Below are 17,195 nucleotides of genomic sequence, written 5' to 3'. Positions count from 1 at the left end.
GAGACAGGCAAGAGCAAGGCCCACACCCCACCATGTTCAGAGTTTTGTTTTCATTTTCTCTAGTCAAATGCAATGGGATGGTTTAGCAGTCAACATAAATGCAGACACAAAACATTAGACAACATCCTAAGGAACCCTAAGAAATAAAAAACACTAGACCATAACTGTGGAGGAAAAATGGGTGAGTTGCAGCTGAACCCCATAAATGTAGGTATGCTCTTGCACTCATGGCTTTCTTCATTTATGTAAAGTTGATTATGATTTATGGGGTTTCATTATAACATCAAACAACAGACATGTCATCTTCTTAGGTTTGGCAGTCACATGTAAACACATAACATATTTGTCAATGTCCTAGGGAACCCTGTGAAATAGAACATGCAAAACCATTTTTTTTTTTCTCTTTTTTGGGGTGGGGGGGTGTTGGTATTGGAGATGAGCGAGTTATAGTTATTGGAGGTATAGTTGGTGCCCTTGTAGTTGAACTCCATAAATAATTAAATATAGGCATGCTCCACATTTACGGCTATCTTCAGCTTTTCCTGACAGTAAATCCTTCTTCATTTATGTAAAGTTGATTATGATTTATTGGGTTCATTATAACATCAGCCAATCAGACATGTCATCTCTTAGGTTAGGGAGTCTCGTTCTAGGTGATGTTGGTGCCGCATTAATATGGATAATAATTTAAATAGAGCCACACTGTGTCAATACGTCTTCAATTCTTGAACCAGATACTATAAATCGGACGTGAATAATAAATATTTTGAGCTGCCATAATCTCTGTATCTTATCTGTGTGACCAGAGGTACCATCAATTAGAAAACTTTACATGTGAACCACTGGATATTACAAAATTGAGAGGAAGACTATTTTGCCTAATTTTTTTAAGGAAAAGACAGTGTCATAATGGCTATATATATTAATTTATATTACAAAGATAGAAAAGAAAAAAAAAACTGAGTAAGGTTTTATCAGCTCATGTGAGATTCAAACCACTTAAAGATCTGATCAGAATGAACGCTAGTCATCTCATGGAAAGCAAATGCAAGGTTTAGCTCCTCTTGGATGTGTGGGAACAGATTCTTATCAAGTGAGAGACTTTTCTTCTCCTGAAGAGCCCTTTTCCAATTCAATGCACGCCCATCATTCTTCATGTATCCTTTTTCATCAATAAATCCCTTTTCCTGAAAGAACTCAAACAGCCTTGCAGAAACAGATCGATCAAGACCAGGAATTCTATCAGCTAAAGTGTTTGGTGATAAAGGGAACTCCATGCATTCAATAACATCAACGTCTACCCCTTTATCTTTAAAAATTTCCACATATTCATCTATTTTCTGCTGCCTGTAGAGATCTTTAGGCATGTGCACAAAGAGAGTAGGCGGATAGTCCTTTTTCATATTGATTTGCCCAAATGTTCCTTCCGCTATCATGAGAACAATGCTACTAAGCTTCATAATATTAGCAAGCACAGATACAAAATACCCACCAGAAGAAGCACCCAAAGCTACAAGAGGAAGTTTATCAAGTTTCCTTTCACTAATCCACCAATTTATGATGTTTTTAACAATTAAAACTTCTTCATTTAACGTCCAGCATCTTCCAGCACTTGAAATAGTAATAACAGCAAACTTTCGAGCAAGACCATTAAGTACAAGTAATCGTTCTTCGGGTAGCCCAACACAGTTAGGGCACTCAAGTGATTGGTCCCAAAAGTTGATGGCTCTGCCATTGCATCCATGAGCCAGAAAGAGAACAGCCTTGGGCGATTCAGGCATTTGCCATATTACATCTGTTCCATTCCGGAACTCTACTGTGGGATGCAGTTGTACTATCGAGTCAAACCTATTCCACTTCTGTTTTTGAAGTCTGTCAGATAACTTAGGCTTTTGAACTTCATCTTGAAATAGTAACAGAAGTCCAACAAGCATCAGTGTAAGAAATACAAGAAGTAATGGGACCCGCCAATTCTGAGGACCACTCCATGCCTTTGATTTGTACCCACGCTTCAACATGCTACAAGCAGAGATACCATTAAAGTCGTGAAAGAACAATTACAGAAAGTAGAATTCAGTCACTATTTTTTTGGTGAAATGTTCATATCATCAGCTGAATTTCTCATGTAAACCTCCATTTGATTCCCCCAAAAAAATAACAAAGATCAAGTTTTAAGTCTAAATGAGCCTTTTCTACCCATAAACTCTGACGAGTGAAGATCACATCCGTAAATCAACCAGATATTAATGAATCTATAGCACTATATACGCACAGCCATCACATCATAGCTTTAGATTAGTGCTTACCTAAGAATTGACAACATTAAACACATACTATGAAAAAGCACTACAAAATTTTATCAGTCACAAAACAAAAAAAGACTGACAAAACACAACTGGCGCCAGAAAACTTGAAAGTGGAACCCACTAGGTGGAGAAATGTGATTGCACTAATATATTGGATGTTCCACAAAAATGGATCAGACTTCAGAGACTGAAGCCTGAACCACTGAAAGAGGGGAAGCGGTTTAGTAGTCCAACCATGGCAAAAGCAAATTTTCTAAAATAAATATATTTTAATTAAAATTGAAAGCTAAGATAGAATCCAGCACTTAATAATTAAATAAGTATATCATAAAAAGTACTAAACATAGACAATACAAATATATCTAACAATTTTGGACTAAAGCAGCTGCCAGCTAAATATGTTTCTGACTGTTCAGTGTAAATTTTAGTAAATTCAGAGATTTCATTTGCAAGTCAATCTACCAACGGTATTTCTTGTTGCCGATATGCTAATAAGAGACTAGTTCTACACCTATGCTGCCCTTATACGGCTTATCTAAGGCTACTAAATATATTTACATACATTGTACCAAACAGTGTTTATACTATTACCTAATTGTATTTAAACAAAAGACAGTAGAGACCTTTTATGGTCCTAAAATATGTAAGCTGCAAGCATCGGGTAGCTTATTGGGAAGTTCAAGGATTCCTAAGAAACATCATTATATAAAAAAATAGAACACCAATAGGGAAATTACCATCAACGATGTGCGTCCCTAATATGATGTTTTAAAACACTTGGGACTTATTTGTTTCTAAGTCCACAAAGTGTATTAATTTGCACATGACATGAAGTTCTTGCGTCAAAGTTTGTGTCCTTATAGTCCTTTTCACACAAAATGGGCTCAAAGAACAAATTATAATTTTGTATGGTTATCCTACCCTTGCTTTCCTTCACTAGTTTATAATAATACCTCAAACTTAAGTCCGCGTGTTGTCATTTATACATCACATGCAAACCCAATTAGGTTTGACTTTTGACACTCATATCTAACATGCACTCCAGCACCATTGTCCCCACCCTCCAGAACCCAACAGATAACATAGAAAAACAGCTGAAAACAGATTTGATGCGCTTTTTTATGTGCTTACACACAATTATAACCAAAGTCTTTCCCTTTGCCAAATAAACAAGATCTTCTTTGAACCAAGGAATAAGCTCAAGGTATATGTCTTGACAGCAAAACATTGAAGCCACGTTCCAACTTTTATTCCTCCAAAGCTTTCAATCTGTAATTCTGTAGCCTGTATCGATATTATCTTGAGAGAAACATTGCAATACCGAACTTTTGTAGAAGGAGTAATAGTTGTTTTGTTGAAGCCACCTTCCAAGATAAGCAATTACACATTGTGCATAATATTCAATTAGCAGATATTAATACGCTCACTGGTGACCTTTTACCCAGATCTAAGTAACTCAAGCATAACTCAGTAAGTCCAGCGTTCATTTCTAGGATACGCAACAAGCCAATAGCTTATCATTCTAACATCTCTTTGCCGCCCGCCCTTCCCTCCCATTCAAAATAAAAGGGTTAAGGCGATCTCCATAACTGCAATAGGATCCTTTACATGCAATGCGAAATCTCCAAAATTTTGCGTTTTGTACGCTCACGAAACTGCTTGTGCATTTCAAATCCTACTCTAAAACTATCAAATACAATGAACGAGCAAATAAATCAGGAAGAAACCACACCCAGAAACAGAAATTTCATAAGCACAAAACCCATGAAGTACAGAACTCCAAACAGCTCCAACCCAATTTCCAAAAAACTAAAGCTGAAAACTACATCCATCTTGAAAATAAGGAGTAAAGTAGTAACCTATGAAGAAATCACAAACAAAAATGAATATAACTGACCGAAGTTTCTGAAATTCTATAGCAAAAACAACAGAAGATACCTGAAACAACAGGGACGGAAAACAGATGGCGCATTGATCAATTGGGGAAGCGAGCTCTACAAAGCAAAGATCATGCGCAGTCCCCATTCTGCACACAGATTTAGAAACATGATTGTCGGCCCTGTGCTTCGGTACATGCATTGAAGCCCAAACCAAAGCCCTTTCATATTTAGCAAAGCCCGTAACTTTTTTTTTTTAAATAAAAAACAAGTTCTTTTTAGAGTTGGTATAAAAGGAAGAAATCAAAGAAAGAATTTTGACTTCTGATTGGCGGAAAAAAAATCTAACTTGTGACTGTGAGGGAACAAAATGTGTGGGATTCACGCTATTTGTTTGCCGTCAATCAATGTCAATGTTATAATCCCTACGTTTTTTTTTTTGGCCTGAACCTGCGTTTTTCTTTTGGAAGTGATGTTCTGTTCTTATTTATTAAAAAAAAAAACAAATGTTCTTATCTAAAGCATTATATTAAATGGAGCGATGACATTGTGCGTAGAAGGAGAGAGAGAGAGGTAATCTTTGGAGTCAATTCTATTTCATGTATGATGGAACATTAAACATGATCACTTCTTTTAAATATTGGTTTTTCATGTTGTAAGAAATTAACTTTTTCTATTAAATTTAGCTTATGTTAATATTTTACTTGTCTTCTTTAATCTTGATGAGATATGTATTTGTTAAAAGGACAGAGTAATTACCCATTAATATTCACTCATTTAATATATTATAATAATTTAATGTATTCAATATGAAATTTAAAAATAAATGTGCACCAAAAAAACTAAAAATCTTTGTATTTAAATTAATATACTTTTGTTTTTTTTTCTAAACAAACCAAAACAAGGTGGTTTGGGAAAATTTGAGGGATAACTCTTTTGTTTACACTTTCATTTTATTTTTATGTATGCTTCTATTTTTTTTTCATTTTTCAAGACAATGTAAGGCAAAATTTACTCTCTAAATTGATATATTTAGGGGATTTATTTATTGATTTTTTAATTAACCTCCCATCCTATATAAATACCATAGATATGGCTTAAAAGTTAATCTAGTAGATAAGCATCAAACTCCACACTAACAAAGGTGTAAGGTTGAGTCTCGTTAGGATATGAGGATTTATTTAATATTTAGTTTGAATATTTTTAATGCACAATCACTTGTAACACCGTTCATTATTGAAGTTGAAAAATCAATTGGAAAAATGTAAGGCAAAGAAATGCTGGTTTGCTTCTTCATTATCCTTAAAGTTTAACTAATGGAATTTGAGAAAATTGGATAGCTGGTTACAGGATTGGTTGGTAAATAGGGAAGATGTGAATGATTACCCAATGGCTATTTTTGCAGCCACATGTTGGATGATTTGGAAGGCCAGGTGTGATTTCATGTTTGATAGGGTGGAGATTAATGCAGATCTTTACTTAAGTAAGGCTGTGGGGTTGGTAAATGAGTATTGGGTTAATGTGGTGAATCAGAAGAAGGTATAGGTTTTGGATAAAAATTCTAATAAAGCTTTAAATTGGCAAAAACCAATTGAAAAGATGGTGAAGTTGAACATTGATAATGCTTTTTGTGTTAGAAGGAAGAAGGTTGCTATTGGAGTGGTGGGTAGGAATGGTCAGGGTCAATTTTTGGGGGGTGTGGGAAGAGTAGTGGTTGCTGATTCAGCTTTTATGGTTGAACGTTTGGCAATATTGAAAGCTCTTTCATTAAGAGACTTGTTTATTGATGAAAAAGTCTGTTTAGAGACAGATTGTCAAGATTTTTATCGAAGAATGGTGGCTAAGGATATGAAAGGTTGTGAATGGGCATGTGCTGATATTCTTCAAAAGTGTTTTGAACTATGTAGGTCTGATGGTTTCTGCTCCTTTTCTTTAGTTGTAGGGAATTATGCTGCTGATTGGATTGCAACTAGTGTGAGAAGCATGGTACCACAAGGATGGCTCTATGACCCACCATCTTCGCTTGTCTCCATTTTGTTGCAGGACCTGCATGGTAGATGTGTTGATTTGAAGAATAAGGATGTGCTTGATATGGAGGTCACAATTGCTGATGAGAAGGCAAAGGAAGGCATTGGCTGATGCTGGCTTACTGGCCTTTAGTTGTATTTCGTTTTGTTTTGTGTTTTTCTTTTATTGCTTTATAGGTTGTACTCTTAAGCGTATTGTTTTCTGTTTTTGGTTTGTGTTTTTTTAGGTTGTATTTCATGTCTTTGTTTTCTTTTTACAGGGGATTAGTGAGTGTAATATTTCTTTTGATATTAATAAAATAGTCTTTTTTTTTTGCTCAAAAAAAAGTTTAAGAATATAAAAAATATAAAAAAAAATGCTTAACAAATTTTTCTTGGTCACAGAAATTCTAAATGAGTTCACTTTCAAGGACTTACCAAAGTTAAGCATGCTTCCAATTCAAAATACTCTAATAAAAGTACTTAGATATCACTTTTTCAAACAATTCCAATTTCTCCAAGCTTTGCTTGCTTTTTGAAACTCCATTTAGCCTGAGCTATTTCTTCTCCATTTGAAAATGGATTCTCAACATATAATCATTTTTTTATTTTTCCTCATCTTTATAATTGATTTTAAAAAATTATCCAGACATCTTCAATTATTAAAATTAAGTTTATAAAATATTATCACATTTTATTAATCAAATTTTTCTGTAATTACTTTTTTTCAATTGAAATTTAAACACGCCCAAGATACTCTCATAAATAGTGAGATTTAATTTCAAACTTTATAAGTTATGGGTCAATTTTTTTACCAAATAACCCAATTTTTGTCGGTAATGCTTAACAAATTTCAACCAGCCTCTGTGGTGCAACAAGAACTATTTGGGCCGACAAAAGAATAGGATATGGTGTAATTAGTGTGGTGTAATTAGTGGGCCCACTTAAGATTTGACATGTTCTACTTTCCCCAGCAGAAGCACCCAAAGCAATGACCAAAGGAGCTCCTCCGCCATGGGCACACGATGACCTCCATTGATGCTCGCAAATTGTGGGGAAGAAAGTCAAATTCAGCAAATTTTACTCTTTTAAATTAGACAAAATAACTATTAAATCTTAAAAGAGCGAATTATTCATAGTTATGTCTAAAAAACAGTTTAAATATTGCAAATATCGTTTGTTGGCATAAACTTTTTTCTTAAAGAAATCATTTTTAAAAAAAATTATTTTGTAAAATTTTATGACGCTTATATAAATTTTAAAATTAATTAGATTTTAAAAAAAGAAGATGAAGGAGAGTACCATAAAAATAGGAGATATATGAAAATATTATAAACTTTTGAAATAATTAAATAATAAATTATTTTTCACAAATAGAGATCTGAGAAAATATTATAAAATTTAAAAATAATTAAATAAAAATAATTTTTATGATTATAAAAAAACATAAAATAATATCTAATAAAATAAGTATTTGTTATAAAATTTCCAAACTTTCTAAAAAATTACTTATTTTTTAATATAAAACAAATGGCCCTTAGAAAATTATAAATAAAGATATCAGTTATAAAGTGAAAGTTACGTTATTGTTATTAAGACTTGTGAATTTATAATTATTTACATTAATATGTATAATTTATTTTTTAAAAAAACCCGTAAATATAATAACCATTAGTTCAATTGGCTTTTTTTTTTTGTTTTTACCTATCTGTGATTTTCATTTTAAATTATCCAAACAATAATTGGTCTCTCCAGCTAAATATCAACTTGTTTAAACTAATATTTTCCCCCTCAGATAGGACAAACTAGTCGTGTTTTATTAGGTAAATTAGCTTGACTTTCGGCTCTCAATTACATTCCTCTTTTAGAGTGCTGCCCACGTGCTTTTTAAAATTTTACAAAAGCAATGTCCTCTTTGAACACACTGCTCAATAATGGACTGAATGATGATTTCTTCGTTTATTCTAGACGAGGACCTTTTATTGATGGAACTAGAAAAAGAAAGTATGGAACCAATATAGAGAACACTCATCAATCACTTTATTATCAGTAAGAAGCTTTTGTTCTTTTACTGCATACGTATTTTATTTATTTACACGACATCTAATTTGGTTGATTGTAAGAAGTAGTGAGCTAATTAAGATTAATTGGTCCCCTTTAACCATGGCATTAGAAGTTCAAACTCAATTTGAGCTAACCAGTCAGACAATGGTAAATTAAATCAGAAAACTAGTCTTCTAATTAGTTCAATTAAGAGTTTTGGATGATCGAATTTGATTTTAAACTTTTGTCCTCACCTTGCTAATCCTAAAATAACATCACTTTGAGTTAAAAAAAAAAAAAGATAGAAATGCATTGGTTTTGCGCTTTAATGGCTCTATTTTATTGGATTAATTGTGGTTTAAACATAGATGTTTCATTTGCATGTGAATTAATATCTTTTTTATTTAAATATTACTCTTTAAATCCTATTTAAAGTGTAGAGATAGAATATTTATTTTGATTCTATTTAGAGGTTACTTCAATGATTATTACATTTATTTTTATCATTTTATTCTTATTAAATATTGATAATGCTATTAAATGTTAAAATATTTTATTTTTAAAGTATGTGTATTTAATATGAATAAAGATAGAAATTTGTTGAATTTTTAAACAGAGTTAGATGAATTTAAAATTTTTTTAATTTCAGTAAAAATGTTAAAATTAACTTGTAAATAGGACAAAGGGGGAGTACTTTTTTTAGAATCATATTTTTGTATACTTAATTAAATTATATTATTTTAATTATAATTGAGTTGACTTCTTCTGTTTACCACTTTGATGGATTCAATTACCGGTATGGCTTTCGATCAGCACATTGATTTGAATTAACTTAGTACTTTGCATATATTTTACAAAATTTTTTATTTTTTATTTGCAACTTTATGTCTTTCTTTCACGTTCCAACTAGATGTGTGGATGTGTGCATCATGTATTATATGAATTTTGATTACTAAGTCTCCTTAATTTATTATATTCATCACCAGTGAACGATGCTACTATTAATTTTATATTATATATATCGATATGTGTTGATAGATTTAAAGGATTGACAACCAGAACAAAAATTAAAGCGACGGATTACTACTGTTTGTAGAAACTCAGTTGTTTTCAATGCTACATCTCATGATATAATTCATTTGCTTTCAGTCCTAAATATTCTTCCTGATAATTAAGCTCCAAAAATGATTCATTTCTTTGATAAGTACTCGGGAACTTAATTAATTCATGAACAAATAATAAGCATAATTTTGTGGAAGTTGTATGACTAAAACTTAGAAATAAACTTGAACGTTGGAAATCAATGCTATTGTTTTAGGTTATTTAAATATTTTTTTTTTGCCGGTCTAAAAGCTTATTTAAAGATTCGCACTCGTATATTCTATGAATGAGTCTAAAGCTATATATTATGGAGAATTATATGTATGTCTTATATAAAAAAATTAATTACTGAAAGATTCATTAACAAGTAAATTAAGTATTGAATGTATTGTCAGTGACCGTAATTCAATTATTAATAAATTTTATAATAATTAATTTTCTTATGTGTCCTATATATGATATTGTTTATGTTTATTGTTTTCTTTTCTTTTCTTTTCTTTTTTCTTTTTAAAAATTACCTCTAACTGAGTCCTTTCACATAAAAAAAAAAGCAGAGAGAGATGCATACCCATGCATGTACGCATATAAACATATTAATATCATGTTGGAATTGGGACCTCTTTCAAAAGTAAAAGAAGAGATATATAGTGTTGCTACTGAGATATTTCATCATTGACTTATTGTCTTCTTTTCTTCCTTCTCGATATGAGTTATATCATCATATGCAATAATGCACGAAAAGTGTTACTTAGAATCCAAAATTTTACCATTTTTGTAGAAATATTGATTGGTCTAATTAAATTGTGCCTAACTATTCAGTTCATGAAGGGGACTCAAATTCAAGAATACTCGTTTGGCTAATGATTGAGGATATGTTGACCAAACATATTTGCAGAATTCTTAATCAATCTTATGGTCTAAAGTGTGCTTAAATGACTTTGATCAATTAGGTATTTTGGTTGACTTTGGAAGCATTCGGAGGAATTGTGAGTCTCTATAGTCAGAGTGATAATTTGATATTTTTTATGAGACTATGTTCTCTTAAATTATGTATATACTAATTATTAACATATCATCAACAATATTTGTGCTATTTTTTTGGGTGAAGAAGCAATATTTTGTTTGCTTCAATGGATCTGTCATTTAGTTATACTTATTATTAGCCGCTTGAAAAAATGAAGTACATAATTTCATAGGCATATTTCTGAGTATAAACTGAAATATTTTTTCCAAAATTAATTACTCAATAACTAATTAGTGTGAGGGACATGAATTCTAGTTTATTAAATTGATGGTTGGGCACTCAATTCCTAACTTTTATGTATAAAGTTAGTTAGAAGAAGTAATCTCTCTATTCTTATTACAAGGCACTTTTAACCACCTCATCAAAATTAAGAAGAGATGGTTGAATCATTAATTTTGTCTGAAAATAAACAAGCTTTTAATTTTACCCATATTTAAACTAAACATTTTTAAATTTGAATTATATTCTCTCTCATAATCAATGAATTAAAATATGTATAATATTAAAAAAACATAATTAATATCTCATCAAATATTTTACATTAAAGAAAAAAAAGATGTAATAAAAAAATACCAAAAACCTATTTTAAAAAGCGCCCTTCAATATGGACATAAATAATATGTCTTTCTAATATCAGCAGAAGATAATATTAGCCCCACAATTCTTTTCAATAATTGTTTTAAATAATTATCTAATAAATTTTTATTCTATCTATATTTGACTAAATCAGTCATAATTTAAAATATAATATTCAAGAACACATATTAGTAGCTTTATATTTTCGTAAAACTATTTCTCTGCTAATTAAACCAGTAAAGCATGATATTTTTAATTTAAAAATACCAAATACGCAGCTTTCATATGTTATATCTTGGAAATGTATTTTACAAATGTGATTTCTATTTACAATTTTCGTAGGTTGATTAATCTTAAATTATATATATATATAGCGTCATTAATAAATGTATATACATTAGTTTAAAACTACCTTTCTCATCAATTAAGGGCCATCAATGTGACTTATTTATTAATGAGTCCCAAAAAAATTTAAAAATTTAGTTTATTTTAGGGGATTAAGGTGAAAATAATTTCAATGATAAAAAGATCAAAATACCCTTCACTTATTATACAGAATTATTAATTATTAATTTTCTTACTTTACTTATTAATTTACTATTATGAGTTGTAAATTATATGAATTGACATGTGAATAATTAAATCACAATAGCAATATTAGTTGTTAATTTACAATTAATATTAGTAAACTAATAAATAAAGTTAGTAAATTAATAACTAATATTGCTGCTTATTTAACAAGTGAATATAATTTACAACTCATATTAAAAAATTAATAAGTAAAATAAAAAAAATTAATAAATAATGATTTTGCACAATAAATAATAGATATTTTAATCTTTTTATCATTAAAATAATTAAAATTAATCACTGCAAATGCCAAACTCTACCTAACTGGCTAACTCTGTAAGTTTCAGTCACACACAATTATTTAATGCTTTGATTGGTAGACTAATATTTTAAATTTAAAATTTTATATTTAAAGTTTATGTATTTAAAATTTTTTATTTGTATAGTATAAAAAATTAAATTCAATGACAATAAAAAGAGGGAAATAAAAAATGAAAAGAGAATAAGAATGGTTGAAATTTCAAATAATAAGAGTATACAAGGAATTTAAAATTATAAAAAAAATTAATAAAACATGAAATTCATAAATTTTTATAAATTTAAATGGTGCATTTGAAATCCACTTCCTCCTGCATACAAAGGGAGAATTAATTAATTTCCTATTTAGAACAAATACATATATAGCGCACGCATAACACATCCTCATGTCAATTGACCATTGGCAGACCTATAAAAATACTCTTTTCTCGAACTGATTATTGCAGTAGTCTCACAGTATAAAAAATAGAGAAAATTAATCTGTAGATCCATATAATTTTATTTAATTTTAAATTAGGTTCTTATAATTTGTTTTGTTTGATTTGCTTTTATAGTTTGATCTATTTTATATGTTAATTCATGAAGATTAAAATTAAAAATGAATTGTTAAATTTTATAAAATAAATACTCTTGGAGCTTACAAAAAATTAATTTAATATATTTAGCCAAAATAAAAAAATTGACTTAATATACTGTTGTACGACAATTATATATGTATAAAAATATTTATTAAATTTTGAATTATAAAAAATATGTAATTAATTCTAAAGTTAAATAATCATTTAATAAAAATATATTTATTAATTTTATTTTTTAAAGGAAAAATTTAAGGATTTTAACCTTCAAAGATTAAATAACTTAATTGATCAAATATAGAGATTTAATTAAAACAAAATAAACTACTATAAACTTAATTCATGATTGAGTTATGTAAATATGATTTCCCTAAAAAATAACATGACTATTGTTATTTATATTTAAATACACACACTAAAATTTAAAATAATTAAACAACTACGATCTGAAATTCAATCACATATAATCACTTAAAATAACTCAAAATTGCAGGCACGGATCTAAAAAATTATATAAAAATATTAATTTTTTTATAATTTTTGATATCATTTCATGTATTCTTTTATTAAATAACATTAAAAATTAACATCTCTTAATGGTAGGAAACTTTTGCACAATTTTTAAAGTTGAAGGAGTACATTATACAAAAAATAAGCTTAGGGTTTTGGATTTTTTCTGGACATATTGTTTAGGACAAATTTATTATTTAATTGTTTTTTATACATATAAATTTTTCATAAAAAATAATAAAAATATAAATATTGGACTATATCAAAATTTCTCTTATTTTTTGGTACAAAAGTATTAAATCAAAATTTCCAACAATTTTAAAAGTATCTTTGTTTTAAAAATATTATTCATTCATTAATAATTTTAACATTCAGGAGTTAACGTATTTAATCAATCAAAATATAAGATTTTTATTAAAATTAAATAAACTATAGGGCCTAATTTAAAACTGAAAAAAATTATAAGGACTTGCGGATTAATTTTTTAAAAAATAATAATGAAATATGTAATTATTTGATTAACACATTTTATAAAAGGAAACCATTTAAATTAATGCTCTCTGTGTGTGTGTGTCCAATACATAACTGCAATGCAATAGTATTATTTTGGTAGAAATGCATCAATACTTATTGATTTCCCCCTAACATTTAATCAAATGATCAATTTGTGATCGATGCCATACCAAACAAATCAAGAACTCTAACTACTACAAGTCAACAAACCAATTGATAACCCTTTTTCTCTTCTTAATTAATTATTTAAAGTTATTTGCCAAATTTTCTCCTTTATTATTTAGTGCACAACTCATTTAAAAATCTTCGAAAATTGTGAGGAAATATAAGCTGTAGCACGATATCGTACTGTAATTTAATCGATATTTAACTTAGAAAATAAGTATTCATTATTTAAATTTCTAATATTTTGTTTTTTCAGGATGAAGCATGACCTAGCACATAAGCAATTTTTGATATAATCCTGAATTGAGATTTAAGAATACTGCAATATTAAAATATCTAAATATAATGTGAAATTATTAATATTCCAAATCGTATGTTTCTTTGTCGATAGTGACATGTCAAGTAATACTAGTTTAGTTTCAGAGTCTCATATGTGATATGACGCTTCTCAGATTCTGATTTATTAGATGTTATTTTTCATTTAGATATTCTAAATTCTGGACAAATCAATATGGTTTTACAGTGTAGTTCAACAATCTTCTGATTCTGTTCAATTAAGTCACCTTTCTTTTAATTTTCCTCGTCTCGTTTTAAATTCGTGACTTTTTTATTTCATTTTTCTGTTGTTAACACATTTGATCTTTTTACCAAAAGCTATCTTAATTTTTAATTTACTCATTTGCTTAAAAGTTTGAAATTTTCTTGAAAATATAAAACATCACTTTTCTAGTCCTAACATTTATTCACAAGTTCCAAATAAGCTTTTCCAGGGAAAAAAAATCTTGAATTCCATACAAACATGCAGACTCATTCTAATTACTTAAAAGAAAAAGGAAATCCAACAAAATCATCAATATAAAAAATTAAAATAATATAAGGTGCAATAATTTAAATTTAAACTATTTACAAATCATGAATTACATATTTTTTAAAAAAATTTCTTGCATTAGTGAAAAATATGTCTAATTTTATAAAATGTTTTAAACAATTATTCTCTTAAGATTTGCATCATCATTTTTATTTTTTAATTCATAAAAAAAAAAAATTTTTCTTACACGGTAAATTGGTAACATAGTCATTTAGCATAACTAATAATCACCAATTACATCATGGTTTGAATACTGATTTGATTAATTCTAAATACTGTAACTAACAACCGTCGCGTGCACGTGAGGTAAGTAATGGTACACTACGGCCGACCCCACGGTAAACACCAGAGATTATTTCCACGTCGGCACGTCCTGACAGTGTCGGTAGCAAGGAGTGTCAAGGCCGTAATTAACATCCAAAAGCAGTGGCAAAACACTAAGACTTGAGCGTCTCCGCCGTTTACGTAGAGGTTTGCTGCTTGCTGCAGCTAAAGCCGTCCTATTCAATACGCATTTATAATATTAAGGATTTTCATTTTTTAAAAAAGGTTTTTTAATATTTTTAATAAATTTGAAATATTTAATTCTACAGGTTCTGCCCAAATGTTATTTATCAGCAAGTACCCTATAACCGGCAAATAATTCAAAATTTTGTTCAAACTCAGTAGAAAAAAAAAAGAAAAAATAAAATTCAATTTAATTAACTTGTCCAAAATTTTTGATTGGATAGATTGATTTAACAGTTCACTTATACTACAGGTTAAATCTTATGATGTATAAATATTGACACGTATATTGAACACGCAACACATCAATACTTTCAGTTTTAAAAACATAGAATACAACATGCTTTCAATACATGAATATATATGTTTATAGAAAATCATAAGAAAATAAAATCTAATTTCAATTAAAAAAATTCAAACTAGCATGTATATGTATAATCTTTTATAGTAATACCAAGCAAAACATAATCAATAATTAAACTTTTATTTCATCCCTATCTAATTTCTTATCTCCTAATCTTCCCGTATGGTTTATATGCCATGTCAGAATTTTATATTTCTACATTTTTATAATTAAAAAATATAATTTTTATCTATTTTATAAAACATATTAATTTTTATTTTTTATTATATCTAAGACTTATTTTTAAGAAAAATCTAATCATTCACTTTAGAAGCAAATAAAAAATATATTAGGAACAAAATAATTAATATAGTAATATTTAATAAAATTTAACTTCTTAAAAATGAACTTCGAGTATCAATTTTAAAGTATCAATTTACAATTTAAAAATACCAAATGCATATCAAAAATTATTTTTTTTAAAATTAAAAATAATATTTTGATACTCTACATATACATATCAAAGAAGCATCAATGAGTTTTGGTATCTTGTCCAATACTGATATGAATACATGAAGTAGTTTAAAATATCAATGCATAATATTTTTAGAATCGAATTTGAAATTGAACCGAAAAGACCAACGAGTTATTATTCGCGTGGTTGAATCAATAATATAATAATTAAATAAATATAATATTAAATATATATATATAAAATAAATACAAGAAAAAAATCTATAGTTTGTTAATAAAATGACATAACGTGGTTGTAAATTAATAATATTATAAATTATAATTGTATAATTTGTCAAATATAAATAAATCTTAATTAAATTAAATATGAATAGATTTAAAAGTATTTGTATTTGTATCTATAATTGTCAACATATTTATAACAAAAGGTCTCAAGGTTGATTTTTAATAGGATAGAATTTTTAATTTTTTTATTTTTCTTAAAATTTGAACTTTTTTTAATATTATATTTAAAATTGTTCGGTTTTCAAAAAAACTGCTCTGGTTTCAAGTTTAACTCTGATTTTTGGCTCAATAGCGACCTATCTTCAATCTAATCTAGCTCAATTATAAAAATATTTTTTTGATTCAAATTGAATCATTAAATGACTCTAGTCGACAATCATTTGATCTTTAAATCATTGCTTCATAGGTTAAAACAGGTTGGATTTTAATATCATAATTGCTGGTAAATATTTTTTTGAAAAATTAATTATTTAATTCTTATAATTTTAACTTAGTTGTAAGTCAATCTTAAAATTTTAACTCGTTATAATTTAATCTTTAAAGTTTTAATTTAATTGTAAATCAGTGCTTGAACTTTGCCTCTTACAATTTATTTTCTGGAGTTTTAATTTGTTAAATATTGATCCTATATTTCAAAATATAAAATTATAAAGATTAAAAATATTTTAAAATTTATTACTTATATTTTAAATTATTAAATCCTTTTAATCTTTATAAATATTAAAAGTCTGAAATACTTTTGATTTTTATAATTTTATTTTTAAAATATTTAAAAAATTAAAATTTTAGGGACTAAATTATAAGAGATAAAGTTTAGAGATTGATTTATAATTGAGTTAAAAATTTAATATTTGAATTATAACGAGTCAAAATTAAAAAATTAAATTATAATTAGATTAAAATTATAAGAGACAATCATTAATTTTCCCTTATTTTTTTTAATGAAACAGTTTTTGATATTTTAATATTGATAATGAGAGCGAAGGCCTGTGCTTACATTACATTACTAATTTCCCGCGGCCTCGATCACAGCTTTCGTTTGGTTTTGGCTTTTCTTGCTCAAAACACGCGCGAATACAGTGTCTCACACTCTCACTCACGAAAAAGAATTTCACAATAAATTTTCATTTTTCA

The 17,195-nt window shown here is 27.9% G+C and overlaps 1 protein-coding gene across 1 annotated transcript; it reads right to left on the bottom strand.

Moving 5' to 3' along the window:
- Positions 1-711: 711 nt before the first annotated feature.
- On the bottom strand, positions 712-4,362 carry LOC129318816 (uncharacterized). The gene is made up of 2 exons (XM_054963781.1): positions 4,245-4,362; positions 712-2,019 (listed from the first exon to the last, which is right to left on the bottom strand). The coding sequence occupies exon 2, from the start codon at positions 2,016-2,018 to the stop codon at positions 975-977; it is 1,044 nt and encodes a 347-aa protein (XP_054819756.1). The 5' UTR covers position 2,019; positions 4,245-4,362; the 3' UTR covers positions 712-974.
- Positions 4,363-17,195: the final 12,833 nt, after the last annotated feature.

Source organism: Prosopis cineraria, unplaced genomic scaffold, assembly GCF_029017545.1.
Source record: "Prosopis cineraria cultivar Desert tree isolate PC_DT_omini unplaced genomic scaffold, ASM2901754v1 PC8, whole genome shotgun sequence".
Classification (NCBI taxonomy): Eukaryota; Viridiplantae; Streptophyta; class Magnoliopsida; order Fabales; family Fabaceae; genus Prosopis; species Prosopis cineraria.
Note: the sequence above shows the minus strand (reverse complement) of the source record. Positions and strands in the feature narration are given on the sequence as shown.

Coding starts and splice junctions, on each gene's coding strand:
- LOC129318816 (XM_054963781.1), bottom strand. CDS start 2,018: ATGTTGAAGCGTGGGTACAAATCAAAGGCATGGAGTGGTCCTCAGAAT.